Below are 27,236 nucleotides of genomic sequence, written 5' to 3' on the forward strand. Positions count from 1 at the left end.
AAAAGGGAGAGAAAACGAGTCAGTGCTTTCTTCACTTCTCTCCAGCACTGAAGTATTTTGCAAAATAACCTGGCAAGGTGTTACAGATTGCTAGCTCGCAGCAGCAGAGGATGGAGCTTTAACAGGGAGGTGTAAGCTCCCTTAGCTCCCCTGACAAATCTCTTCAAAGCACCACGGAATACAAAGGATGGTAATCAAAGACTCCAGAAAGAAAATGTTACCATCATGTTAAAAAGCACTAATAAATCGGCATTAGATTTCTGGTTCCATACTGACCATAAACATGGTGCAAGCCTGTGGCTAAACAAGCCAGCTTTCCTAGAACAGGAGTATTGCAACATGTTGACAGGTGACTGTGAAGCTACTGAAGCCAAGCAGACAGGCATTCATCAAGCCAGCCATCTAAACTTTAAAGCCTTACTGCTCATTACACCCCAATGACCTTATCAAAACAGGTTTATGGAAAGGACCTCATACATGAATCATTTGCTGTCACACTAATTAGCAGCTCATTAAGGTGGAGTTCTGTATACGGGTCTAAGAGCACAGCACACAACTCCTTTATCTTTTATAATCAATTAATAAATCGCACAAAGGTAGAAGACTTCAGTTTTACTCAATTACATGAATGATGGAAGGAGACACAGATTTAGTAAATTAAACCAGCTTTAATCAGAACATAGCCCATTTGATTACATTCCCTATTTTTTTTTTCAAACTGACAGTTAAAAATGCATTTAAAGAAGTAGTTTAGAAAAAAAAAAATGACAGTTTTTTGTTTTGTTTTGTTTTGTTTTTTTAAAAAAAAGAAGATAGACTAAGTTGCCAGTACGTAAACAAGCAAGAACAAGTGCTCAGCTGAACAGAGCTGTTCAAGTTCCTTTTACTGAAAACTGTTTCCCAAGGTTTTGGGAGGCAGCTGTTCATTTCTTCCTGAACAACATCGGATTAAAAACTGCAGGTCTTCTCAGAAGACTGCACTGGTCTTGAGTCCTCCTCCAGACCAAGGAAGATTAAAGAGTCCTGGAAGTTCCAATTCATCACATCCTTCCTTACAGTGACCACAATTACAGTATTTCTAGTCAGCTTAGCCTACCCACCTTGTATTTTTCCTCTAACTGCTAGCAAAATAAGGCTGCATCAAGAGGGACTTTCAACAGGATGTGTGATGCGCTAGTTGCTCACCACCCCTGCTATTCTTACCTCAAAGTTTTCCTTATTTATTTTGACCTCGGTAGTTGTTCTGTTGGAGGGTGAAGACAATCTCAATATTTAGAAGAAGAAAAACCACAAAACTGTTCTTGAGTATACAGCTCAAGTATAGCCTCTGGGCTCTTCAGAAGAAATGAACTTTCCACGAGTACTTCAAAAGTAGTGCCGGGCCCAAAACAGCTTTTCTGTGTCGTAAGTAACACCTTCCAAACTTTGCAAAAGTTCAAAATTTAGCAAGAAGGTTTATTACTCTATTTCCAAAATTCAAGAATAGCCTTTATTAAAAACTTACTGACCTAACTATGAACAAAGTGGTATCTGAATTTCCAGATAACTGAAAATACTTGCACAGAAACACAGAAATTCAAGCAAGCAGAAACCACCAGAAAAACCATTTTATTGCAACAATGTCCCCATCATCAACTGAGATGGAAAAAATTAAGTTTAAATTCATTTTGCATTTCTACCTTTTTATTTATGTAAATATAAATTCAAGAGTGTAAAATAAATCCACATATAAAACACAGAAGAAACATTCTCTTTCAGTGACTCCAAAAAAACTTACATACCGAAGAATCGTGACAAGTCATTCTCTGTCCATTTTTCCAAGTATACAGGCGTGAAAGAATGCCGAAATTTATTCTCCAAAAGCATCCCGTATGAAGTCCTTAAACTATTTAGTATTTAGTAATCTCATACTCTTGAGCTTATGGATGTAGATTCCAAGAAAGTGAGAGACAAGAAACATCTCAAACTTTAGATTATTTAAACTCCATCTAAAATAATCCATTTCAAACAAGATTATGTTCAATTCTTATAGCTGAAGCATCACAATTACTTTATTAGTATCATTATTTTGGAAAACTATTTCTTATTAGTTTCTCCTGCTTTTAAAATAAAGTCAGAATACTTATTTCAAATAGTCTTGTTTACTTACACTGTAAATATATTGCGGAAAGTAACTCCACATGCTGGTACAACAGGCCTTCATGAAGTTCCACTTAAACATTACTATGATGTACCTTAAAAAACTGGGACTACAGCATGAAATGCACCATAGAGTCAGGGTCATGGGATTATGAATTATTTTCCTTTTCAGATGCAAGAAAATACTTACAAATTTAGAAGTCAGTCTTGGACTGTTAGACCACATGAATATTGGCTCGTTATAAATATTAGGAACGTTTCTTGTTTCAAAAAGCTGTGATTACTTTGTTTTATTGTTATTACACAAAAAAAATGTTACCAATAATAAAATGCATCGCACAAGGTATTTCAAGAGGAATGTTTTTCACTGGGTCCAACAGGCAGATGTTTCCAATGATTGTGGCTTTTAATGCATATCATGCCAAGTTCTTAATAAACAGTGTTTTCCCTCATGGTTATGTTACAACAGAGAATGAAGAAATTAAGATGGTAAAAGCAAACAATATTAAAAATGAGAACTGCAAGTAACTTCACAACTAGAAGAGGAAAAATCATAGAAGAATTTAAATGAGCACTATTGTGGGTCCCCACAGTTGCAATGCTACTCTTAGGTTTCCAAAAGATGCATATGATCTTATAAATATTTTTGTGCTAAGAGCCATGCTCAGAAACAAAATATAGGCTAGCACAAGTCTACCTTCTTGGAGATGCATGTTAAGTATAAAATTCACTTACTAAAGTGCATTTGCTGAACAAATTCTAACTTCTACTATTATAGCTATCCCAATAAGCAATACAAACTAAACTTTGTTGAAACTCTACCTCTACTTAAAAGCAGTAAATACAGATGACTGATACCTAAATTACAATCTTGTATTACCAAACATTTTGACTCAATGCTGTGAGCTGTAGAAATAAACAAAATGAACTGTCCTAAAACTTCCCACAAATGAGGAAGTGCCTCTAGTTAGAAATACTGAAGTGTAGAATGGAGTTAAATAAAAGCAGAGCTGAAGTAAGCATTGCTTTGCTTCTTATTCAATACGTTGTTTCATTAAGGCTCTGAGAGAAGCTGTTACTTTTCTCAAGATCTTTTGGCAAAAGATATAAATGCAGAAGAAGCAGGGTCATCTGACATTTCAGAACTTGTATTTTCATATTTCATTAAAGCCAGCTCATTCAGTGTCTGTATACATTTATTGCACTTGAGTTGTTGGAATACATCTATACCAACAGAGTAATAATGATTGCAACAAAGCCATAGTAAAATAAACTTTAGAAGAGTCTGATTCTGACATTAGAGGTTAAGTGTCTGCACGTTTAAAATGTTCCCCTAATAATAATAAATACGGACAAATTGCTCATCAAGTCAGATGCACATGTTTAACAATTATTTAGCATATATAAAATTTCACTCATTCTTTTATCAATACAAATCTGTTAGGGATCAAAAAAGACTTACCATGCAAAATATTGATTAGTGCTGCATAATGGAATATATATTTCTATCAGAGTTAAAACGGCATTTTCAAAATTTAAAGAAAAATAAATTTTTAAAAAGGGATTCTACGGTTGAATGCAAGTCTTCCTTGTAGCAAAGACAAGATAGAGACAAGTTATGATTTATCGCTGTACTTCAGTCTTGATGAAAGACTAATAATAATTTGTCCACCTACTTCTTAATAAATGCTACATTTTCAAGAATAAAGGAACTATCAGTAGGCATTACTTCTACTTAAAACAAGTTATTTCTCTCTGTAATAGGTCAAGTATGCTTTTAAAGATTCAGGTAATGGTAGACTCATAATTTTCTCTCTCAACAGATTTCGAGGAGGCTCTTCTGGCTTCAAGGCCTCACTGTGATCTTTATCCTCCTCCTCTTTGTTATCATCTTCCATTTTTTCATCTTCTTCACTATCTAGAGGCTGAGGAATGAGCTGATTACCAACAAACACATAGGTGTTAATCCTGCGTCTACGACATCTCCTCCGTTTTCGTTTCGGAGGAGCCTTCTGAGCAATACCCTTGGCTTTCATCTCCTCATTTATGAAGTTTCTAAGGGTGCGTCTGATATATATTCGAGCCAGGTCCTGGAGATTCCTAACAGCACATGGAGCTAAAACAAAAGAGACAGTAAGTTAAACTCACTAAGTGAAATTTTCCTTTAGCAAAAAAATTCGCCACAAGGCAGTATGACCAATATTCAGGAACAACTGAAATTTTCATACATGATACAATATGCAAATGAAACAAGGTTAGAGCCACCTTGACAAACCCTGTAGCATATTCGCTATTGAAAGATTTCTTCTATTCCACAGACATATGTGAAGGACTCAAATTTGAGCTGAAAATGGCTTCTGGAATACAATTAATCTCTTATGGAAAATACACAGTTCAACAGGTCTTTTGACTGATGTGCAAGAGAAGTAGAAAGCATGAACAGATAATTAAAATAAGTTTAAGAACGCATACAACAAATACTGTCACCTTTTAGCGCTCGGCAAGTCTTGTGACCTACTGCTGGCACCGTTTTGAGATGCTGCTGCTTTGAAAGAGTTTCTACCCCTGTGTCACATTTGTTTAGGCAAGTTTCTTTCTTCTGCCTCCCTCTTCTACTTAACTATGCTTTTCCCTACTTCTTACTGAACCCAACTGATGAGGAAGGGCCATGTCACCTTCACAGCTGACCAACAAGGTAAGTCAACCATATCTTTGCAGCAGAAGAATAAAAGTTACTGAGGTCCTGAAGAAAAAAAAGCAAGTAACAAAAAGCCAAAAGCCACGTATTTTCCAATGATAGACAGGCAGGTGATGACTAAGTGTTGCTGGGCTGGTGGATGCCTTCCCCAGATGAGCTACAGCTGGCTAATTCCAAGGAAAACAAAAACAAAGTAGTACACCAACCAGAACTCTGCAGTCTGGTTGACTTTCTTGCTTGTCATTTCTGTTCCTATATGAAGTAGCATAAAATTAATAGGGATTGGAGTAAGGAAGAATTTAGTGAAGAAATAATTTTGATAAATACACTTCCAATACTGCATTTAGCTTAAAAAAAACCCCTTAGTTTAAAAAACCCTCTGTATTTCAAACAAAATCTTTTGTTTCCTACATTGACTCCAGTTGCATGCTAGTTACTTGTATTTGAGACAAAGATGTTTATGACTGGCAATACTGACTTCAGCTGATGCCAATAGGGAAAAAAAAAGGCACCACCCAAAACCAAGCCCAATTTGTTTAATATAAAACCAGCCCAAAACCCAAGAACAAAACCCTACCTAATCATTCAAAACACATTTCTAAGATCAGGCTAAACAAGCCATGATTGCAGATTGCATGCCAATCACAGTAAATGCAAGCACAAGGTATACGACATTGAAGTGATGGACAGCAGGCATTTGTCCCATATACAGAACTATGTAAGAGAGACTTCATAAAATCAGACGGAAAAAAAAAAAAAATCCTTCAAAAGAAGATGGAACAAAACTTTGAAACACTGCGTCCTGAGGAAAGTACAAAAGCAGTAAGGTCTCAGCTGTAACGGATAACTGCCAACCACTCACACTACCTAAACAAAGCCAAGACCTAAAGCCCCTGCACTTCTGTTCAGCAATCCCAGACACAGAGATAGCATAAAGAAAATGAGCTTTTAGAAAGCTTCAAACCTGCCCTATTTTTTTTTTTTTAAAGAAATGCTTAATAGGTAGGAAGGATAGTTAGGAAGTCCTACAGTAAGACAGCTAGAAAGCTTTCCTATGCAGGTAAAGTAAAATGTGTTTGAACACAGAACTACTCGGGCGGACACTTGGGGAACAATTCAAATAACAGAAGTAGCCTTAACTTCCACTGATATCCATGGATTCAAGCCAAACTGAGCAAGAAATATGACTCACTTTTGTTTTGATTAGTCATCTTCTCAAACTTGATGTCTAAAAATTAAATTTGAGGCTAACCAAACTTAAAAATACAGTAAAATTTTACTAAGCAGTTTCATCTTTTCTCCTTCATTATGATTAAATAAAAATGAAAATCAGACTTCCATAAAATCTATCATTGTGACTTATCAGTGACGTACTGAGCTCTTGATCAGAGTTTTTAGCATATATAGCATGCTGTGGGTTAACAAGTTTACTTCCCACACTAAGTTAACCACGAAGCTCTGCAACTATGTTAACATCCTGCTCAAATGTAAAACTTTGTTGAGATGCAGAATATTTACTTTACCAATGCTAGGGGTGCTCACAGTCTATCCAAAGACAGAGTTCATCCTTGCTTGCAATATGCTCACAGGTGTAAGCACTCCGGTTTGGAGTAAGCCATATTAAATCATTTACACACAACATAAGAATCTGGATGTGGTTTACTGCCAATCTGTCTTAGTTTCTCTCATAATAGCATTCATCAAGCTAGTCACATTAAGGATTTTTTTTTTTTAATAATAGGAACAGGATGCAATTTTTGGATGTTTACTGTCCACTTCTTTCCAATTGTCTAGCAGCAGTGAACTGTGTCCTAACCAACAACTAAGATGATAAAGTGATCCTTTTAGCAGTATCTCTGTAGTTTTCCATGAGAAAAAGATTTTGAGAATAACTAGCCGACAGGTATTTCACTAAACCCTATGTACATATGAGAGTTATAACTGTAGTCTATATATAACATTACGTTTGTGTCAGAAGGCACTCAAGGGTTGTCTGAAGTACGGCAGAGACTCCCATGTTTACTTAGTAGTGACATCTGCAACTTCTAGCTACTGCTTACAGATAGATAATGTTTACTAGACTACTCTGAACTTTTAAGATAATTCACAGGTGCATGGATTTGAAACAAATACAGTGTTACTATAAAAGAGGATTTAGCTAGAATTTTTATTTCTTGAGCTTGAGATCACTACTTTTTATGCACACACCCTTTTTCTTTTTTAAGCCTCACAATAAAACTAGACCAGCCTGAAGGGTGCATATCTTACTGATTTCACTTTAAAGTGTAACTTCAGGCCCCTGATGTCTTGTGTTTGGTTTGTTTTGTTGTTTTTTTTTTTTCTTTTAAATAGTACCAACTTAGTAGCACATTTGCATGTTATTTTCCTCCTCTCACTAAAGAGTCATTTTGAAATTAAGCTACTTACGGGAAACACCTGTATTGTACTACAGTTCAGTTCTGAACACTACTGATTTGCACTATTTTCACTTCGAAAATTCAAGAATGGTGAGAGAGAACACTTGAAAATCCTCCTTTATTCTCTATGATTTTATATAGTCTAATCCCCTAGTAAGACCACAAGTTTGACAAGCCACCTCTGTGTTTCATTGTCAGTCATGATACAGCGTATCTATTATGGACTACATCTAAAGCAAAGAACAAAGGGAAAAAATAATCTTGTATTAACAAGTTAATGTCAGGAAGTAACTCCTGAGGTCTCAAAAAGCAAGTGTTAAAGCAACCAAAATGAATTATTTCTGCTAAGGAACTCATTACATGAAGGAACCATCTATACTTTGAACAAAAAAGTAAAGGTTAACTATAATAAGTAATTATCCTTGGCAAGCTCACACATACTCTGAAAATTAATAGCTAGATCGGTAGTTAGATGCAACGCAACCCGATAGGACATCCTGGACTCCTCAAGGGTTTATACCTGTTTCACAGTTAGATGTGCATGGAGGCAAGAAACCTGTGAAGAGGACAGGAGGATTAGTTCCCTTTGGTTATATGTTAACAGATCAAAACAGGAGAGAAAAGCTGTTATACTCTAAGCTCTTTGTTGGGTTAAGTTCCCACATGTTACTGAAGCTCTATGTATTACTCTACTCCTAGCCCTGACTACCCTGACAGAAAATTTCAAATGCTACATCTTTCTCTGCCACTTTTTTCCCATTCCCCTTATCATGCTATCTTATCTTGGCAACAGATGGACTTTCAGAAACTTTCTAAATACCTTTACTAACCTAATTCAAAGCACTGCAGCTAGAAAGCCAACCCCAATGACTACTAAAAACCGGCTTGGCACAACTATATCAGTTGCAGCCAGACACAAGCACACTCAGCTATTAATATCCTACAGTACCACAGCTGCAGTTTAGGACTGTTCCATTTCATAGGGAAGAGAAGAAGTATTTTTCTCTGGGAGACCATCAGAAAGTTAGCACTCCTGACAGAAATCATATTAGCTTGCTATTTTATCTATACCTACCTAGAAAGAGAGAAGTTGAACCTAAAAGGAAAAGAGTCTGGAAAAATAAGCTGGAAAACACTGCATCATTTTAATTCAGGATATTAATTGTTTAGCAACACAGAACATGCGCCAGGAGCACAAAAACAAATCAGTGAGCCATTGCTCCAGTAAACTCTATGTTCCCGTTCTATCATACTACATCTGTATAGCACAGTCTCCCTACTTCCAGAATACCACCAGCAGGCACTGTAACCCAAAGAGAGCAGGCACAAATGACACTTACGCAGGCCCACAGTGTCATGTTTGCCGTTGTCAGTTCTGTTTGGTTGCACTAGTGGAGCAAATGAAACAGCAAGGATATTTTTACTTTCCCAGGTGTTCTGTCCTGTTCTCAAGATTTGTGTTAGCTGTGTAAAAACAAAAACAAAATAAATCAGTGGTTACAGTTTTGTCATACTCAATACTATTCAGACTTGTGTTGAAACACACTACTGTTTTGATTTGCTTCAAAATTAATTTATAAAGGCTGGTTTATGAACAGAAAGGGCTTTCATATTCCTTGAAATATTACTTGGTCACTAGAGTACTGAGTAAGGCTTTCTGGCAAAAGGAAGAGATGCAGCTGGAAAATTAAGGCCCTAGGTAACTTTTGCTTTTTCTGACTTATTTCAAAAGATCACAGAATACTTTAGACTGGAAGCAATCTCTGAAATCCTGCTTCCTGCTTGAACAATACCAACTTCAAAGTTAAATCACACAACTCAGAAGGTCTTCTGATGAAGTTAAAAAAAACATCTCCTAGGACTGAGATTCCCCAACCTGTCTAGGTAACCTGCTGTATGTAATGTTCAACTACTCTCATTATGACAAATTGCAGAGAACTATTCCCCTTGCTGCCATCAGTAACATACTTCTTTTAGTTTGCTGTGCACCTGTGATGAGAATTGGACTCTTGTCTACTAGGTAAATTCTCCAACCTTTTAAGACGACAAGTCAAGAATTAAATGTTCCCTTAGCTGTTTCTCTGCAGGCCAGATTAACCCAGATCTTTCAGCTGCTCCTTACACCTTACACTCTCTAGCCCGCTAAGCATTTGTATATAATGTAGAAGTCTGCAGAGTTTTAATTTTGCTTTCAAATCATAGACTATTTTTAAGTTGGATTCGATCTATTTCAACTGACAGTACCTTAGTCCAACAAATACTGAAAAAATATTTATGAACTGAGTCATGCAGGTGATGTTTAAATCACTTTAGCATTTTGAGAAAGCAGATACATGTGATAATTCTTTCTGGAAGATAAAATAATGAGCATGTTTATCAACAAGCATTCTTCTAATTATGTGTATTTTGGAGAACATAACCTTAACTTAGATTATCTGTCTTTCTCAATTTCCCTATTAGTAAAACAGGGAGAATAATACTTACCTTTGTAAAGCCTTTTGAGATCTAAGGATAAAAGTGATAAAAGTGCGAAGTATTATTAAAATAATACACCTGTCTGAAGTTTAATCTAACATGGAGAAGCAACACTGAGAACTGCTGGAAGTCAGTCATATTTCTTCCTTCAGTTTATTCCTCCCCTTCCACTAACCACAGCTATTTCATATATCTCTGAAATAAATTACTTTGTTTAGAGGTTGGTTTTTAAGCACTAACTGAAAACATCTGTGTGGCAGTGAAATTTCAAAGCAGTTTGGGACTGGTGTAATACACTGAAAATACTATGAATGGAGTTCTAGCTTCACTGAAGACACAGTTTTGCCACAGACTTTGTCAGAAGCAGGATAGTGATGCTTTCCTACAAGCTTAAGGGGAAAAAAAGTTCAAGACTGCACTAAAAAGACTAATACCTGCTTAACTGCAGCAATACACTGAATCAAGATATCATTAGTTGAACATTACCTTAGTCAAATACACATTTAAATGCATTCTTTAAATTATATATTTCTCATACTAAAAGATAAAAAGGGGAAATTGTCACTAAGTCACCTGATCTTCTATAGGCATTACTAAAATGCCTCCAACTTTCAATAAAATTTTCATGTAGTTTTCATGGTCTTTCTGGACTCCAGCTCCACAGTAAATCCGGTCATATTGATGACTGTCTGAGGCTATTTCCAAACAATTACCAACCACAAAGGCAGGTTCACAGAACTCAAATCTAATGGGAAGAAAAAAAAACAAAGAGGGGACACATTTCAAATTAGGATTTTTAAGAAAAGCCAGTCCAGATAAAGACAGAAAAGTATTTTTCATATCTTCCCTTATGTAATGAAAAAAAAGATGAGCATAAATACTTTGAAAGTCTGTATTATGGCAATACTACTTTGAAAATAATCTATTTTTTTCTGCCACATCAGGGACCAAAGAAAATTACTTAAGCAGTTATAATTGTCATTATGCAAAACAGAAAAGGCCTCAAAGCATCACCAGACTTCCTAAGTGCAAACAGATTTACCTAAAGAAACTTTACAAGCCATACAGTAAAAGTTCCTTTAAAATAGTACATTTATTAACAGTATGCGATAGCCAGCCTGTTGAATACCTACTGAAATAGTTCATTTCCTAATAGCCCCCCCTCTTTTTAAAAAAAAAAATAAAAATACACTTTTAAAAGACTCATTTTCCTCTACATCCTGATTTTCCACCTTAAGCCAAATCCCCTTTTCCCTAAAAAAGAATTTAATGGAAAAGTCTCATTTTTTGACCACACAGAACAACAAAGAAAAATAGATTAATTATTGCAGAAATATCCGTTCTAATTTTCATCAGCAAATGAAAGTTATACAACTGCTTTTAAGTGGACCTAAGTTTGTAACAGAAGTCGCAAGATTGTAAGTACTCATTGTCACTGCGTAAAATACCGAAGGGAAAGATGTAGAGCTTTATTGCCAAAGCTGCATGTATTGTCTATTACAGTGATATTTTCTGACATTTTTCAAATCTCTGCAGCATCTTAGTTCTTCAGCTGTTAACACCATAATAAATGTAATTTACTTTTTTGTAAAAAGAAAAAAAATCCTTCATCAAATAACTTTAACTTTTCCCCAAGCACTTGAAAATCAAGAAGAGAGGTTACACAGTTGCTCATAGAAAGGATTTATGGTTTTCTTTGAAAAAATTATTAAGTAAAAACGTAACACCTTGTTGCTGCATGAAATAGTTCATAAACTTCATCAGACAGTATGAAAACTCAATGCATCTCAAACTTCATTCAGAAGGAATTAATTTTTCTAACAACTTCTTCAAATACGTGCAGCCATTGTATGAACTTTACAGCTGACTGTCATTGGAAAAGAATTTTTTTTTTTTTTTTTTACTTGGCTTACAGTAATCCCAGTACAACACCTGACAACATTCAAATCAACATTTCTTCAGTTACAGTGAAGCTTGGCAGCTTTCACTGCTTAGGGATGTTGCCTATAAGGCTTGGCTGACTGTCCAGCACTGCCACGAACAAATCAGAATTCTATTAAGCTTCAGTTTTTGCTTGAAGTTTTTGCTTGAATCTCCCCTCACCCCAAAGATGGATGCTTTATCTTGGAAATACTGCAGTGCTTCCTTATTTGACCAGTCACAGACAGACCCCAAAAATCCTTCACTGACTACTACATAGCTCTCATGTGCTGTATGTGGCCAACAGTTCATAATGTTATTTCCTCATTCAAATCCAGAAGAAAAAACAGAAGCTAAAAACAACGCTCGTAGATTAAAGAGAAAACAGTGAGAGGGAGGGGACGTGGGGAAGGACTGCCTTGCTGCACACAACTGGGCAGGTAACTCATCTTGAACTGTGGTTGAAGTATTTCACATTAAAACAGAAAGATCTAGAAATATGTTAGGCAAGGTTAAATGCTGGGAAGAAAATGAAACACAAGACACTGATCACTTTGCTGAAGAAGCGATCTCATTTCATAAGCACTTGGACTATTGTGTATTTTTCTACATTCACTGAAGGTCAATCAGGTGGTTCGTGCTATAGTTTTAAACTGTAGGCAACCTGAAATTAAGTTAAGCATCACCACACCAATTTAATTTGAAAGTCTGGGTGAAGTACCTTTTTGGGCTTCAAAAGTACAAGAGGAAGTGCAGGGGATGGACAGGGGGAGAGAGAACGCGGCAGTTTTTAGTCTTCAGATAATCCCTGCTTACTTTTAGAAAAATGAAGACAGCTTGCCTGCCTAACCTGACAACTTTCGTATCTTCTGATCTTCTCAGAATGATCCTGTAAAAGCTGGCAAGCTTATTACAGGATACTCCTAAACCACTTCCTCTACCAGAAACCACCTAAAGCTCATGAAGCCACTGGTCACACCCTCTTAAAACAAGGAGGAACACCAAACTCTCCAAGGAAGCAAAATACAAGACAAAACAAAACCCCACAAAACATTCCCCAGATAAAAAATACTCTATACAAGAGCTGTGGATGAAAATTCAAATATAGTAAATGCTGAAGATAATTTCTCATTTAGCTCCACAGCTTGCAACCAGAAGGGCACAAAGCACAAATGAAGACACAGAAGCAACTTTCTACGTGCTAAGCACTGGAGACCAACTCTGCCTATAGGCACTTTGAATTGACTGGACTGTGCTCCACATTACTAGCACAGTTTTGCGGAGACACGAGGCTTATGACCAAAGCAGCCCGTTACTTGTTAGTCCATTTACTTCAAAAAGTACGTTATTACCCCACATAGCTTCAGCTAAATTCAACCCAATTTGTCAAGAGCAGGAGTTTCCTGAAAGACTAATTTCCCCAGAGGAAGCCTAAACACTGTATGGACTACGGTACATGTAATTCCTGAAGGCATCTCTCTAGTCCGTACCAGATGAAAAACAAGGGGGTCTACCCAGCTCACCTGGCTGTGCAATGGCTGACACCCAGCTGGACTGCACTGGTATGCACTGGGGCTGGCTGCCCACTTGAACATAGGCAGTTCAAGAATTGCTGTATGTAGCTTCCTGTTACCCAGAAAGCTAAAAAAAAAAAAAAATGTACGTAGAAAAAATGGGAGGAAAAGGTTATAAACCATGTCCGGTCATCGCAAGACAAGAGTTCAAAAGCCAACCCTCGTCATTCATGCTGCCCACAGAACCAACTGCTTCATGCGTGAAAAGTGGAAAAAATACCAGGCATAAAGGCATACAGAGTTCATACTTAGTAGAGAATTACAGACTTTTCAAACCTAGTTAAGTTGTACAACAGTCAACCTTACTCTTCACACTCCCATGTAAAGCAAATCTCACCAGCGATGCAACAAGACTCCTTCTCTGCTCCCTGAATCTTCAGCTGATTCTATTTTCACAAAAAGATACACGTGCCTCTCAATCAGAAAGAACCGACAAATGCACGTACCGTTTCTTGTATTTACGTAATCATTTGTGACAACCTTCCAAGACAGACTAAAGTGTAATTTAGAGAATTCATCTTACTAACTTGCCCAAATAATTTTCAAAATAAGCAAAGGTAAGTTCACTTTTACCGAAGTACCAGACTTTATGATTTGATCGGGTAATGACCTGAAACTTAAATAGAAAGGTTCTGCAAATACAAGGCAGTAAGCAGTTTTAAGAATACCCACCAACACCATCACAAGCTTGTTAGTCTTACAGTATGAAAGCAGTATTAACTGCATTGTTTTACCTAATCAAACGTAAGCTCTTTTAGTCCTAATTGTCACTATATCCAACAAGTTCATTTTACTCCTACTGCCTTTGAGATATCAAAACAGATCAGATATTCAACTTCCTTCTGCGTTACACTGAGCTATCTTTTATTAAATTAATAACATCGCTGAAAATAAATGGTTTATTGCTTTAACATGCAGTATTGACAATCACATAAGCTACCTGTAAGATGAGACACTATTTCACTTTTTTTTTATTTTTTTTCTTCAATTACTTTCACTTTTTTTTATTTTTTTTCTTCAATTACTAAGTTGGAGTGGAACTAAGAAATGCCAAGTGTTATTTACCATTTGTTCACCTCTACTAAACCACCAGGGTGGCATTACAGAGAATTATACAGGTAACATGCAAAAGACTCTTACATTATTTCAATACATCAGATGCCAAAAAACCACAAAAATAAAGTGCTGGAACAATCTGGAAAAGTTTTAATCACATTAGGTTCTTCAGTGGAATCTGGCATCTTGATCACAGAAGAGCCAACAGAACAGAAATTAAGAGTTCCCATTACAGGTAGAACAGCAACAGAAAATTTCTGTTTAAACGAGCAGTTGCCATAGGATAAATTTAAGCACACACAGATCACATTTAGCAATGGTCCAAGATAATCAAGCAGTTTCAAGCATATAAAACATCTGTTGACCTCATTCTGCCCTTCCATCTTTTGCATTTTTGTAATTTGTTCCTCAGGGATGGGCGTTTCAAGTTGATCCTCAACATAGCCACAGTACTTTTCTTCAAGCTACATGTAAAAAATATTCTGTAGAATTTAAAGTGCATTTCTGTCTTTGCTGCAGCAACTCAAGAAAATTATCAAGTAATAGACTGTTACTGCCCATGTTCTTCTAAGATTCCCCATAGACATCAACACAATAAAGTATTACTATTGTAATAAAATGAACATCCATTAAGAAAACATTTATAGCAAAGAACTAAGATTAAAGTTTGTTGCTCTTGTATCCATATCCACCAATCTTGTATTTATTAATATCTTGTGTGATAGCAAGATATTAATTAAAAAATGAGAGCATAATACAATAACCTACCCTAATAGAAGGTGAGGGGTGGGTGGTTTTTTTTTGTGGCGTGTTTTTTTGTTTTATTTTTGTTCTTTTTCACAAGGGGATTCATTGGTTGGTCCTACCATAACACCCACCCACAGAACCTACCCTTTAATTACTTTCAACTCTGAACATATACAGGATGCCTCTTGGGCTAAGCTCTTCTATGTAAACATCCCGCATTCATGAAGGTTGTAATCCTGATGTCTCCTGAAGATGAAACTAGGTGCAAGCAGACAAAAATTGCCTTTTCTTTTTTTAAATGATATACATACTTGATTCCTTAAAAAGGAACAATTTGAATAAAATTTGGCGGGGGGGGAAATCAATCAATTTGAAGGAAAAACAACTTTCTATATCCACGGGCTTGTGTTTGAAGGAAACAGTGAAACATGTTACAAGATGCTTAAAAAAAAGCAATACTGAGGAAACACTTCTACTTACATCTGTCTTTTGCTAAGAGAAAGATTAATTAGTTCTTAAAACCAGAATCACTTCGGCTACATTTTACACCTCTCAACTACTACATTCACACCAGGATCTCATTTAACAGCACACTTCTGCCTACCCCTACAGTTACTAACCACACTTGTATCTCGGCTTGCTGATCACAGCCCTTACAGAAACAAAAGCCATTTCAGTATGAATTTAGTATACTGTTTTCACATCCACACTTACTTCCTTTAGTCAGTCAACTCAATCCCTCCAGAAAGTCTGAAATCTTATTCGATACCATCAAGCTGCTCCAAGTAATTCTCCTTTAATAGGAAATTTAAATCTAAATAAATTTAAATTCATTTAAATTTAGGGCACAAAGGACTACTCTTCAAGTTTAATGATATATAAGACTAGGTTGGCAAGTTGTAAACACTTGCCATTTCAACTACAGTGACACTACATTTGAAAAAAGAATTCAAAAGCACTGCAAAGCAAGTTTCACACATAACTCTTCATGGAAAAAAACCAAACCAGGTTTCAATGTGTATTCCAAAAGAGAATAGTAAATCCAGTGTGAGAGCTCATGAAACTAGTTTTATTATCAAACTTTCCTAAAACCATCAAATACATTAATAACCAGACACTGAAACGAATATGCAAAATGTGTAGACTCTGAAAACATCAGATAAAACATTAAATTACTTTTGCTAGTGGGACAAGGAAATAACACTTTTGTCCTATACCAACATACTGCTGTCCTAATTCTAACATACTGCTGACGGCATCTTTAGCAAAAGGACTCCTGAGGATGAAAGGGGGGGGGGAAGAGTCAGTTCTGGCAGATTGGTTTAGAAATTTCTTACTTTCGTCACGAACAAAAAAGTGGCCTATCTTCTTAAAACACAGCTACAGCAGCTGAAAAGTGTTTCCTGTGGTTATTTTAAGACACAGACTGGAAAGCTACATATAATTTAATCTAGGAAGTTCTGGCTCCTTTGGCCATTTGCATTAAAAAGACAATACTCTCAGAGCTTCTCCTACGTCAAACATAAGAATTTCATAAATCAGTAATCTTACTCCAAGTATTCCTAGAACCTGTTTAAACACCAACACATTCACTGAAAGAAACCTTAAAGAAGTTTTCAGATCATTGAAGTCTATTTTTCAGGTTTTTAAATGACATAAAACTTTTATTTGAAAACCAGAGATGAAGGTCAATACTCATATGGCTTTGTGTGATATAACATGCCACAAGAACATGCAGCAGAATAACGAAATACTTTGACTTCTATGCCTCATTAACCTTTCTCATTTTACTCGACTGCAGAAGTGCTTTAGAACTTATATCAATGAGATTTAAATTTACTTCTTATATACTGCAGGAAAAGGTTTTCCCATTTGTTTCTTGATAAATACTTCCCATGTTACATCCTGTCAGTGATATCTATTTAAGATTAAATCACTAGCTAAGAAACTTAAACCTGCATCAGTTAAAATGGAAAAACAATTTTTAAACAGTGTTAATTCTTTCCCAAAAAAAAACATGGCAAGGTCTTTCCACCTTTTTTGTCTTTCTCGCCATTGTTCATTCCATCTTGTTTAAGCATTTTTTCAAACTCTTTGAACTAGTCTTTGGTTCATGTATAAATACACATCCATGGATTGCTAGCGTGTTTTGTTGAAAACTTACACACCTATTACTGTTATTTGCGAGACCTTCTTCATGTACGCTACAAACACTGGAATGAGCAGGAACACATAAAAATAATAAATCTTTGAAAACAAAATCTACAGTGACAACTTTTAAATACCTTCCATCCAACTACAATAACAGTAATTTTCATCAGCATTAGAGTACTAGACGAAAGTGATACTGGTAAAACTTCTATTCAGTAATTTTGTCCTGAACATTTTTTTCAGCTTCCAGGCAGTGCTGTAGGGACAGTGAGAAACCTGTACCTCTACTTTGCTTGTTTGTCATCTCCACTTTTGAATAAAATTGTCTTGGCTCTTCTATTATATAACATCAGCTATCTTGTTCATGATTTTTGATATCCTCATCAGTTTCACTGGACCAAAACACATTACGCTTAATTTCTTCTGAAGAAAAACTACAAACATTGGTTCTTAAAAATACTTACACCTAATCTCACTCTCCCTTCAACAGTGGTTTACAAAATTTTAACTTCGTAATGTACTGTATCTAAACTTTGGCAGTAAAATGAAAAATTATACCGAAGGAATACTTTTTATCCATTCCACAGGGAATTTTAAGAAAGGTGGACAGCAATAGGGAGGTGAGAAAGAATTTCTGTCACTTCAGGTTATTGTCAAAGCCCTAACACATCCCTGGATGTTCGAAAAACAACTTATCTGTTTACAGAAACAGAAGAACATTTGCTTTTTTTACTGAAGCAGAAAAATGGTTTTACAAGTTGAAATTGTCATATTTTATGCTGTGGGGTTCTGTAAAGCAAGAGATTTTATAGGAACCATGCACTGAGCATCGTCACCGCTACTTTTAACCTAACATGCACTCTAAATACTATGAAAACTTGTAGCAATGAGAGATTTCCAAAGAAAGGCACTGTCCACCATGGGATTTATTTATTTTTGAAAGATGTTTTATGTGTGGTTCTGAGAGGGCAAGAATACGTATTTCTGCAACTATCAAATATTTTAAAAATGCAAGTTTAGTTCCTTCCTAGGTAAGAGTAGATTCAATTGTGATTTTTGGAGCCTTCTGATTTATGAGGTGTACGATTAGAAACAATACTTCTCTTAAGTATCTCTAAATACAATAGGGATATTCCAAAAGCCCATTTTCCTTTCCTTTTTGTTTAACATAACCTCTGGGACCAAAGAATCCCACTAGAACTCTCACAGTCCCTGTGTTGTTCTGGTTAGACCAAACCTCAACAAGAATTCATTCACCACTAAAAAAAAAAAAACAAACAAAAAACACATTACTTACAATTACCTGAAACTAAGACCAAGTTATCACATTTAAACTGAGAAAGGCACCAGTGAGTTTTCAAGACAGTTTGTTTTTCCTGCTTAGATTTTTACTGCAACCATTGACCAGCTGCACAGGCAGGAAGGAACTTTATTTTCTTTGTGTGTGTACAAGGAACCTCTGTTTCAACTCAGCTTTAATGAAAAGAAAGTGAGCCTTCAGAGTTCTGGCAGGAGCCCTGAAACTTGACGAAGAATAATATATACTCTGTTGGAAGATTAAGCTTACTATTTTTCGATGCCAACACAACCTACTACAGGACTTCAGGAAGAAGTTTCACCCATAACAGTTATGCCAGAAGTAGTACTAGGGTTCTTGTCACTTACCATTGAAGTGGTTTCTTTTGATCTTGAGAAGGGTTGGTGATTTTCTTTCACAGCAGGGACTTCACCAGCTTACCCAGGTTTGGTTTTTGATAGGGTGCTAGAAGATGGGCAACCTAGCCTTGCCCTGTGGCTCTCTCTCCAAGCTGGATATTCTAGGTCTAGAAGTTGACTGGGAGCAGAAAAGACAACACATTCCCCTTCAATAAACAGGTGAAGCGGGGCCTGGTACTTGCACATATGTGTTTTAGATAGAGGCTTCTTACGGAATGTTTTTTTTCCCCTTAATTGGCATGCATTCCCTGAAGGTTTTAAGAATGAAAGAGAGCCTTACGGGTATTTCAGACTCAGAGAACTTTCTTTAGTCTATACCTAAAATCTTGGTACCTCAACCATGACGACACTTCCAGATGCCTTCAGATGTCACTTCTCCTTTGCTTCTACTGGCAAACGTATGTTGTCAAGTAAAATCAAGACAGCATTTTACTTCTCAGAATGAACACCTCCACCTCCATTTATAAGAAAAGTATTTTAATAGATTGGTGGGATATGGATACAGATACAAGTGATTACTGGAATTATTTGTCTTTCTGAAATGCTTTTCCTCTGATGAACAGTTCAAGAGGCCAAAACTGAGAGAAGCCCAGCTACCAGAGGCAGACAACCCTCCCTTTAGGTAGAGAGCGTGGCTGAAATGCCGGACATGCTATTTTTACATTGCTTCCAGCCTTTCATCAAGCACCTACCCCAATTATAGAAAAGTGAGTTATTTACATTTCAACAACATTCTTATCAGTAATTGAGAAAAAAGTTGTATTATACCAAAGACCACTAGATCATTCCCCCGTAAAAATGGCAAAGCGATATTCCATCTTGCTTTATCAGGCAAAACCCCACCTAAATCATCATTACCCAGCTCCACGCAGAAGTCAGATGCAAAGCCAATGGCCTATTGCTCCAAGCAAAGGAACACCACAAAATTACAAAGTTTTTATTTAAGATCTAAGTTGAAGCTCTCCAAGTACATCCCCATAAGGTTAAACCCCTGGTTTTTGTTTCAAAAGGAGATTGCTTTCAGACCAGACTGAAGAACATTATACACTAAAGTAAGAACACAGGGAAGTGGCAATGCAAAGTTTTACAGAATTCCCCATCCACTTAACTCCATTACTGCCAGGAAAACGGATCGTGGTCTCTGTGCTCCTGTCCCCGGCATGCCTCGTTACAAGCGGTTGGCAAGTGTAAGGTATACCTCCCCATCACACACACACATCCAATCTGACAATTAACTTCATTCATACCACTCTGCCACATAAAACCTATTTTCAAACAGTAAGGACACCTGCTAGGTATACACCAGTGTTCCAACAGTAGACAGACACCGCACACCTTTTTCTTGGGTAGTCTTTCATCCAAATACTAAGCTGACCAAATCAGCAGTTAAGTTCAGATGCCACAGTCCGCACAGTTTTGGGTAAATATCTTTCACTTATAAATGAAGATGCAGGAAAAAGTTACTGAAACAAGAATCAAAACCAGACTTACTGACCCAGAGCACATTACTTCGAGAGGCAGATTAAAATTCAAGACATGCTGTATAAATTCACTTCTATGAAAAAAACAGAAGAGCCCATCACAAAAATCCACACACTATCTTCATTAAAATACAGAGTATTTACAAAGAAAGCAGTTAGCCAGAATCAGCTATGCAGACAAGTTACAAATTCCCCCACAAACCACAAAATCCAAACAGCCAATCAGTATCACGTCAGCTGCAGTGCAGCTATTACCAAGTAGGTTTGTATCAAAAAGCCCTTTCATAGAAGTATAGGTTTTGTTAGGTTGGTGAGGAGGGTGTTTGTGTAGCCATTGCTTAGTATTTTACTGTTGTGAGGAAAAGGTGGATTGTTAAACAGCATATGCCAAGATTATAATATACAAATTAGTGATAAAGCTTAGATGATATTCCCCAACCTCCTGACTTTTTCCCCCTCATTGAAGTAAAACTGCATAACTAAATATCAATTCAATTATCATCATAAATAGCACACAGCATTAATAACACTGTCCCCAGAGCCGATCTTCACTGAATTAGGGGGAAATACACATCTTTAAGACTATTCAGATAATTTATTATGTACAATCACTTGTCTCCTTCAAACACAATATAGATACAATACTGACATTCGCTTATGCCAAGTTTAGCAACTTTAGGTTTCTCTTCCAGCTCTTGCACGTTTTAATATATAAACCCCAGTGTTCTCATATTCATTTACATAAATATCCTAATCAGATTTTGTTTAAATGATAACATTTTCTTGCTACCCCTTCACGCAGTTTCTCCTAATTTCTGTACATAAATGTATCACCAGATTGGAAAGATATTTCGGTCAAAACCAGCTTTTTGTATGTCTGAGTACACACAAATACAGGAATGCAGGAGTACAGGTATGCACGGGAATTGGTTAGCTGGCAGGTACATCTGACTTAATAGAGCCACTAATGCAGTATTAGTAATGATCATGAGTGACCACATTTTAAATACTTTTTTTTTTTTACAACAGATTATAGCAAGTGCATCAAAGTTCTAGACTGAATCCATTTTTATTTTGGTTTCTGTACATGTTAACTTCAGCTAACCTAAGTGCTTGTATTTAATTACTAATGTCTTAATTTTAACACATGTATTTTGTCTTACATAATTTATTCTAATGAAGGAACATAGTACTAAAATCATCTAGCCAACATCAGAAGCACAGAAGAGAATTCAGATACAGGTAACACTAAGATGATACTCTAAACTAAATTAACTACTCTAATTAAGAGTCTTCCATTACTTAAGAGCATAGAGAGGAAGGCCTGCAATAAGCCCAGAGCTCCCAAAGTTTGGGGTATGGAAAGAAGTGGATTGAGCTCCAGCCAACATAACCAAGAGCACAGCACTTCGTAAAGCACATTACAACAAAGGTAAAGGGGTAGAAAGAATCTTCTCTGCTGTCCACTGCGGAAGACGAAAGATGTAGGGCGTGAGATTCTTAGGTTACTCCTACAATTCAAAAGCTTTTCTGCATTTCCAGAAGCTACCTTATAATCACTGTTGGAGAACTTACTGCCTTTACAGAGAACTGCCCTAGCTAGAACCTTGTTTTCCCTTTCACAGAGGCAGAGAGGCCCAAGATCCAGATTCTAATGGGCAAACTTAAAACTGGTAATAAAAAAATTGTTGAGTATGTAGAACCAATAAGGTTCACGGTCCTGTAACCCAGAAACGTACCAGTAAAAATGAGTGTGTATGAGCATAAATGAATATTCTTAAGTCCATCTCTTCAGGTACGAAACATGAAGACAATCAGATAAATTTACTCATGTCTAGATCAACAGTGGTAGATTAGAAAAGAGTTAATACTGCGAAGAAAGATGATGTCCAATTATATAATAAAAACTGACTTAATGGATATAAATTACTCTATACATGCGAAGACACCTGCATATCACATCATTCTCTTAAGTACATATGTATACATGTATGTGCACATACATACATGTGCATGTGTACGTACACACCCTGCCAAAAGGCAGGGAAATCAATTTTATTTTTTTTTTTTTTTTAAGTATGACACTGCAGGAACACTACCACGCTTTTAAAGCATGCTTTCTTAAGCTTTAACTTACCTCATGAACTAGTGTCACAAACCAGAAGTTTTACATTTTGGTTGTGTGATGCCATTCTCCTCCCCTCTCCAAAGCCATAACCAATGACGCACTCAGTTTAAAAACAAAAATATTGCTGCAAAGTGAACTAGCCAAATCAGATACTTACTTATCAAAGCTATCACTGTATTTTATGAAGCTCTCCAATTTTTCCTTGGCATATTCTACCACATCTGAATGCAGCTCTATTCCATGATTTATCCCAAAAGGTCCTGTAAATAAAAACAGCATGGTGGTGGGTTTTTTTTCGGTTTTGGTTTGTTTTGTTGTTTGTTTTTTTTTTTTTCTTTCCCTTTAAGCCCAGCGTAACTGCACAGAACAGCATTATATCCTCTGTCTGTGGAAGCACTATCATCACATAACACACAGAAGTCTCCCAGCATCACTAGACAAAGTTAATTTTTGCATCTGCATTACCAACACTTAAGAGGAAGGTAAAAGGCCAAAGGAACAATGAAAGAAAAGGGACAGAACTGTGGCAAAAGAATTTGATAGACTGAATTTTCCTCATAAGCATGCAGAAAAAAAATGGATCTGACTACACTTAAGTCAGTCTGACCAACTTCTTTTTCAACACAGGATTTAGTTTGAATACAACAATTTCAAATTATAAATTAGTCTCCATTTTGGTATTTACATTTTGAAAAGTTTTACTGTGGCAAAATTTTCAGCTTTGGACAATTCAGAGATTGGGTATTATACCCCTTAGACACACCTGCTCTTCTATTTTGCAGGTTCCAGAATCACAAGTCGGCTCCTGGTTTACTTACATAATAATTAATTTCTGTCTAGAATATTGAAATTGACCACATTATGTTCACTCATCACAATCCCATCACCATCACAACACTGCTTTCCTGCAATCAAACCCAAGTATATTTCCAAGTCAATCTGTATGCAAAGTTAATGCTATTTTTCAGGAAAAAGAAGTAGTCATGAGGACAGTATTATGAGGACTATCCACATCAGGAAGGAATCTGAATCAGTCAGTCACATTTGCTTTGGGGATTCTATATTTAGCATGCACTCATAGCCCAGGGACTTTAGTCATTGGAGCACAAGATTGGAAAAGGAGAGGGAAGGGGAAGAAGGGAAAGTAAACATCAGTAAGATTAGACAAAACTTGTACTTATATCTTCTACCTCATGCTAAATCTTTCCTAAACGTTTAGCTCAAAGATGTTACTCCAATGAAACAGAATTCAATCTGTCTTTTCTCGGACACTGATTAACAAAATACATGTAGGGTTATACTGAGAAAGGTTTCATTTTACTGCAAGAAAAAAAATAGTGTATGCTACTAAATGATTAAGAACTGCAATTCTTAACACAGTTCTGAACATTTTCTACCAGGTAAACCAAAACCAATTCAACAAGTTACCATATGCAGTGCTCGCAAGACCTCTCTGATGGCAGGCAAGAGGTATGTAGATCATTCAAGGGATGTTCCTGGAACTTGTGACAATATGTACCTCCTGTTGACACTCATACCTACTGTAAGTTTTGTTTATTATCTATCACATTACGAAAAGCATTAGTACAGGCAATCCCTTACTAGCTGTTTAATTATTTAATGTTCCCTTGCACAGTAATAGACAACGACGTTTCTTACCAGTGTAGTTACAGTTCTACAGCATGCTGTAGCATCCAAGGTATGTTTTAATTAAAAATAAATTGTCATTTCTTTAACCTCATAATTTAAATGAAAAATGCATTGACATAATCTGTCCCAAAATTCACATATAGATTCCTTTCAATACTCAATTTTCAAAAGCAAAGAACTAAAAAAAAACCGCTGTAAACGTCAGTTGCTCCAATACCTTGAAATTATATCTATGAATGCAAGATACCACCACACCATGACACACCATAAGATTCAAAATTTGAACAGAAATATGAGAAACAGGTTCTCTTCTTTCATCTGGAAAGTCACAGCTGTACATTTAAGCAAAGAATCAGCTAACCTAAAAACGTGAAACAACTTCTTTGTTACTCTCCAAAGTCAATTGGCCTCTTTCAGCATGAGCTAGCAATTCCACCACCTAGTCTGAACTACATTTACATTTAACAGTTATCAACAATAGTTAGTTTAAACTCGGGGGTGGGGGGGGACATTTATTATGTTACTATACTTACAAGTATTTATCAGTTTCAAATTATTTGCTAATTTAATCTAGTCATTTTGACACTGCCAACATGACAGAAATACTAATCACTACATTGTGGAATTGAAAGATGCCCAACTACTGTCAAAAAACACATGGTTCTCTGTAACTAATTGCAGTGCAGACACTGTAATCAGTTTAAAAAAAAACATATTAGCTTTCAAAAATATATCTCATTATTTGTCTGAAAATTACTTCTGTTTATTTTTCTTTGTTAAAGTAGCTGTCCCCTGTTTAAAACAATCACTAAAATAAAGAAGAATGATGATATGTAACAAGTAATTTTATCAAAGGGAGGGAAGTAAGAAAATAAATGCACACAAATTGTATTTATACCTTCCATGCCTCAGCCTAGCACTCCAACCACATTACAACACTAAGCAGACTTTGGGGACTATGTACAGCACTACAGAAACATGGGATGTCTACTTCTGGAAGTAGCTGAGCAGTCACTGCTCCAGACTCCTCAGCACTGCTAGAGAAGTATCAGCACCTGAGCTGGCTCTGTGGGAACATCTGCAGTGTAACCGTGCTCCTCGGTCCTGTCAGCCAATCTCAGCCTCTGTAGAAGACAAGTCTCTTCCTGTTTAATTTCTTCAACTCCAAATATAATAATCTGAAGGACAGGAATTCTGCTTGATAAGGAAAGGTCAAACCCAGAAGCATTCAACAGCCAACCAACAGCCACTCAGAATAGCTTAGATAAATACACAGATACAAGTGCAATATACATAAGCCCCAATTTCTTTTTTAAACATAATAATTAAGAAAGAATAATGAAATAACAAAGCTTTCCACAAGGCAGAAAAATAAATGAATACCGTCACTCGCTACCCTGAGCACACATTTTAGAGGAAATAAATGCAGCAATATTACTAATTGTTTTAATACTGAATAGAACTCTGAACTAAAACGTGACAATCTACTCTCAAACAGAAACACTCTTGAAAAGGGCAAAAGCAACATTCTATTACTTTTTTTAATCGGTGAATAAGCATTATTCCTGAAAAATCCATATAATACAGTCAATAAAATCACATCTGTGAAAACTACATACTAAAATAAATGAAGTTATTTCACTTAATGAAATTAATTTAAAAAATATTTGTTGGTACACACACTGTGTTGTAAATATTGGGGAAGGGGGGGAGAATTAAAGCATTCTTCTAACGTAGGTTTTTAAATTTAGACAGCAGTATTTCATTCCATTTTTTTTTCATGCAGGAAATGTATTTGAAAACAGAGGAAAAAAACCACAGTGCTAAATTGTTAGAATAATTTTTAAAACCTACAAACCTGCAGTGCTTAAACAGTCTTATCAGTCTACACTCCCAAACTCTCTCAAAGTGACAGTATTTTAAAAGAATTGCTTGCATAGTGATAAGGATTTATTTTTCAGTTGTTTCTTCAAGAGTCATTAGCCTTTACAATTTAGATTTTTCTTTCCATAAACCGAAGATCAAAACAGTAACCTAGAGTAAGGGCATAAACCTGGTACAAATGCAGATTAAAATTTTAGTCCTCAAAAACTGTTCCTCTATGTCTTTTCCTTTTAAGCAACAAAAGGACTATTTCCTTTCAACTAAGAATTTCAGACTATAGAAAGGCAGGCAGGAACACCTGCCTCTCTTCAAAAACATTCCGTGAAACAGCACTGAACAGCAGTGTCAGCTTGTAGGTAACATACACTATTTAACACCTCAAACACCCAGTCTTAAGTATAGTACTGCCATTTTTGAAGTAGTAAAAGTAAAGTTTTACAGGGCTTGTATAATCTTCTAAAAATATGCAGAAACGCTATATTAAAATAAAAAATGTTCAAGTTACCTAATATTAGTCCCACCATTGTACTCAAGTATCCGGTTCCACTACCCAGATTTAGAAAAGATAATCCAGGCTGAAGCTTCAGTGCTTCCATGACTTCAGAATAAATGCAAGGTGCTGACAAGTGTATATTTCCATGCTTCCAGGCCAAGTCTTTATAAGCATTGTCCCTGTATCCTTCCAGATAATAATCACCACGATCAATTGCTCTGAAGGCTTGCTCCACACTCTCAGTGCGAATGTATTGAGCTTCTTTCAAGTTATCAATTAAGTCATCGTTGTCTTCTCCAGCACTCACAGCTCCTCCCATGATGAATTTCTATGACAATTCAATTAGTTTGAAAAATACATTAGGAGGAGAGTTTTCCCAAAAGTGTAAGTATGTAATGGACTCTCAGTTCTTCTTTCAGAAGCACATCACAAGCGAACCCTGGAAAATAGATACGTTTACATAACTTAAGTTTCAAAAGAGAAACAAATCAGTAACTCTTAGAGGGTGGCAAAATATTGTTAAGTATTGGATCACCTTACAAACCAGAACTATTAAGTATCAGGACACCTAGTACTTAATCAAAATCCTGCCCTTCAGATTTTAACTCTAACGAATGTTTTGCAGCTTAGCTTTAATATGCGAACACAGGCTATCTACATTAGCTAGCAATTCAGCTTAAGAGTTTACACAGATACTGAAAACACTA

At 36.2% G+C, this 27,236-nt stretch overlaps 1 protein-coding gene across 1 annotated transcript; it reads right to left on the reverse strand.

The window, feature by feature from the left end:
* Positions 1 to 1,583: 1,583 nt before the first annotated feature.
* PCMTD1 (protein-L-isoaspartate (D-aspartate) O-methyltransferase domain containing 1) lies at positions 1,584 to 26,972 on the reverse strand. Its single transcript, XM_009889177.1, has 5 exons — positions 26,542 to 26,972; positions 22,660 to 22,762; positions 10,303 to 10,474; positions 8,595 to 8,718; positions 1,584 to 4,255 (listed from the first exon to the last, which is right to left on the reverse strand). Exons 1-5 carry the CDS (start codon positions 26,846 to 26,848, stop codon positions 3,885 to 3,887), a joined length of 1,077 nt encoding a protein of 358 aa, XP_009887479.1. The 5' UTR covers positions 26,849 to 26,972; the 3' UTR covers positions 1,584 to 3,884.
* Between the last annotated feature and the right edge of the window lie 264 nt (positions 26,973 to 27,236).

Source organism: Charadrius vociferus, unplaced genomic scaffold (genome assembly GCF_000708025.1).
Source record: "Charadrius vociferus isolate BGI_N301 unplaced genomic scaffold, ASM70802v2 scaffold347, whole genome shotgun sequence".
NCBI lineage: Eukaryota > Metazoa > Chordata > Aves > Charadriiformes > Charadriidae > Charadrius > Charadrius vociferus.

Excerpts from the sequence above, each read along its gene's own strand:
- PCMTD1 (XM_009889177.1), bottom strand. The coding sequence starts at position 26,848 with ATGGGAGGAGCTGTGAGTGCTGGAGAAGACAACGATGACTTAATTGAT. Across the intron at positions 22,763-26,541 it reads AATGGTGGGACTAATATTAG|GACCTTTTGGGATAAATCAT; the intron begins GTAACTTGAACA and ends TTTTATTTACAG. Across the intron at positions 4,256-8,594 it reads ACATGACACTGTGGGCCTGC|CTCCATGTGCTGTTAGGAAT; the intron begins GTAAGTGTCATT and ends CTTTTGTTTTAG.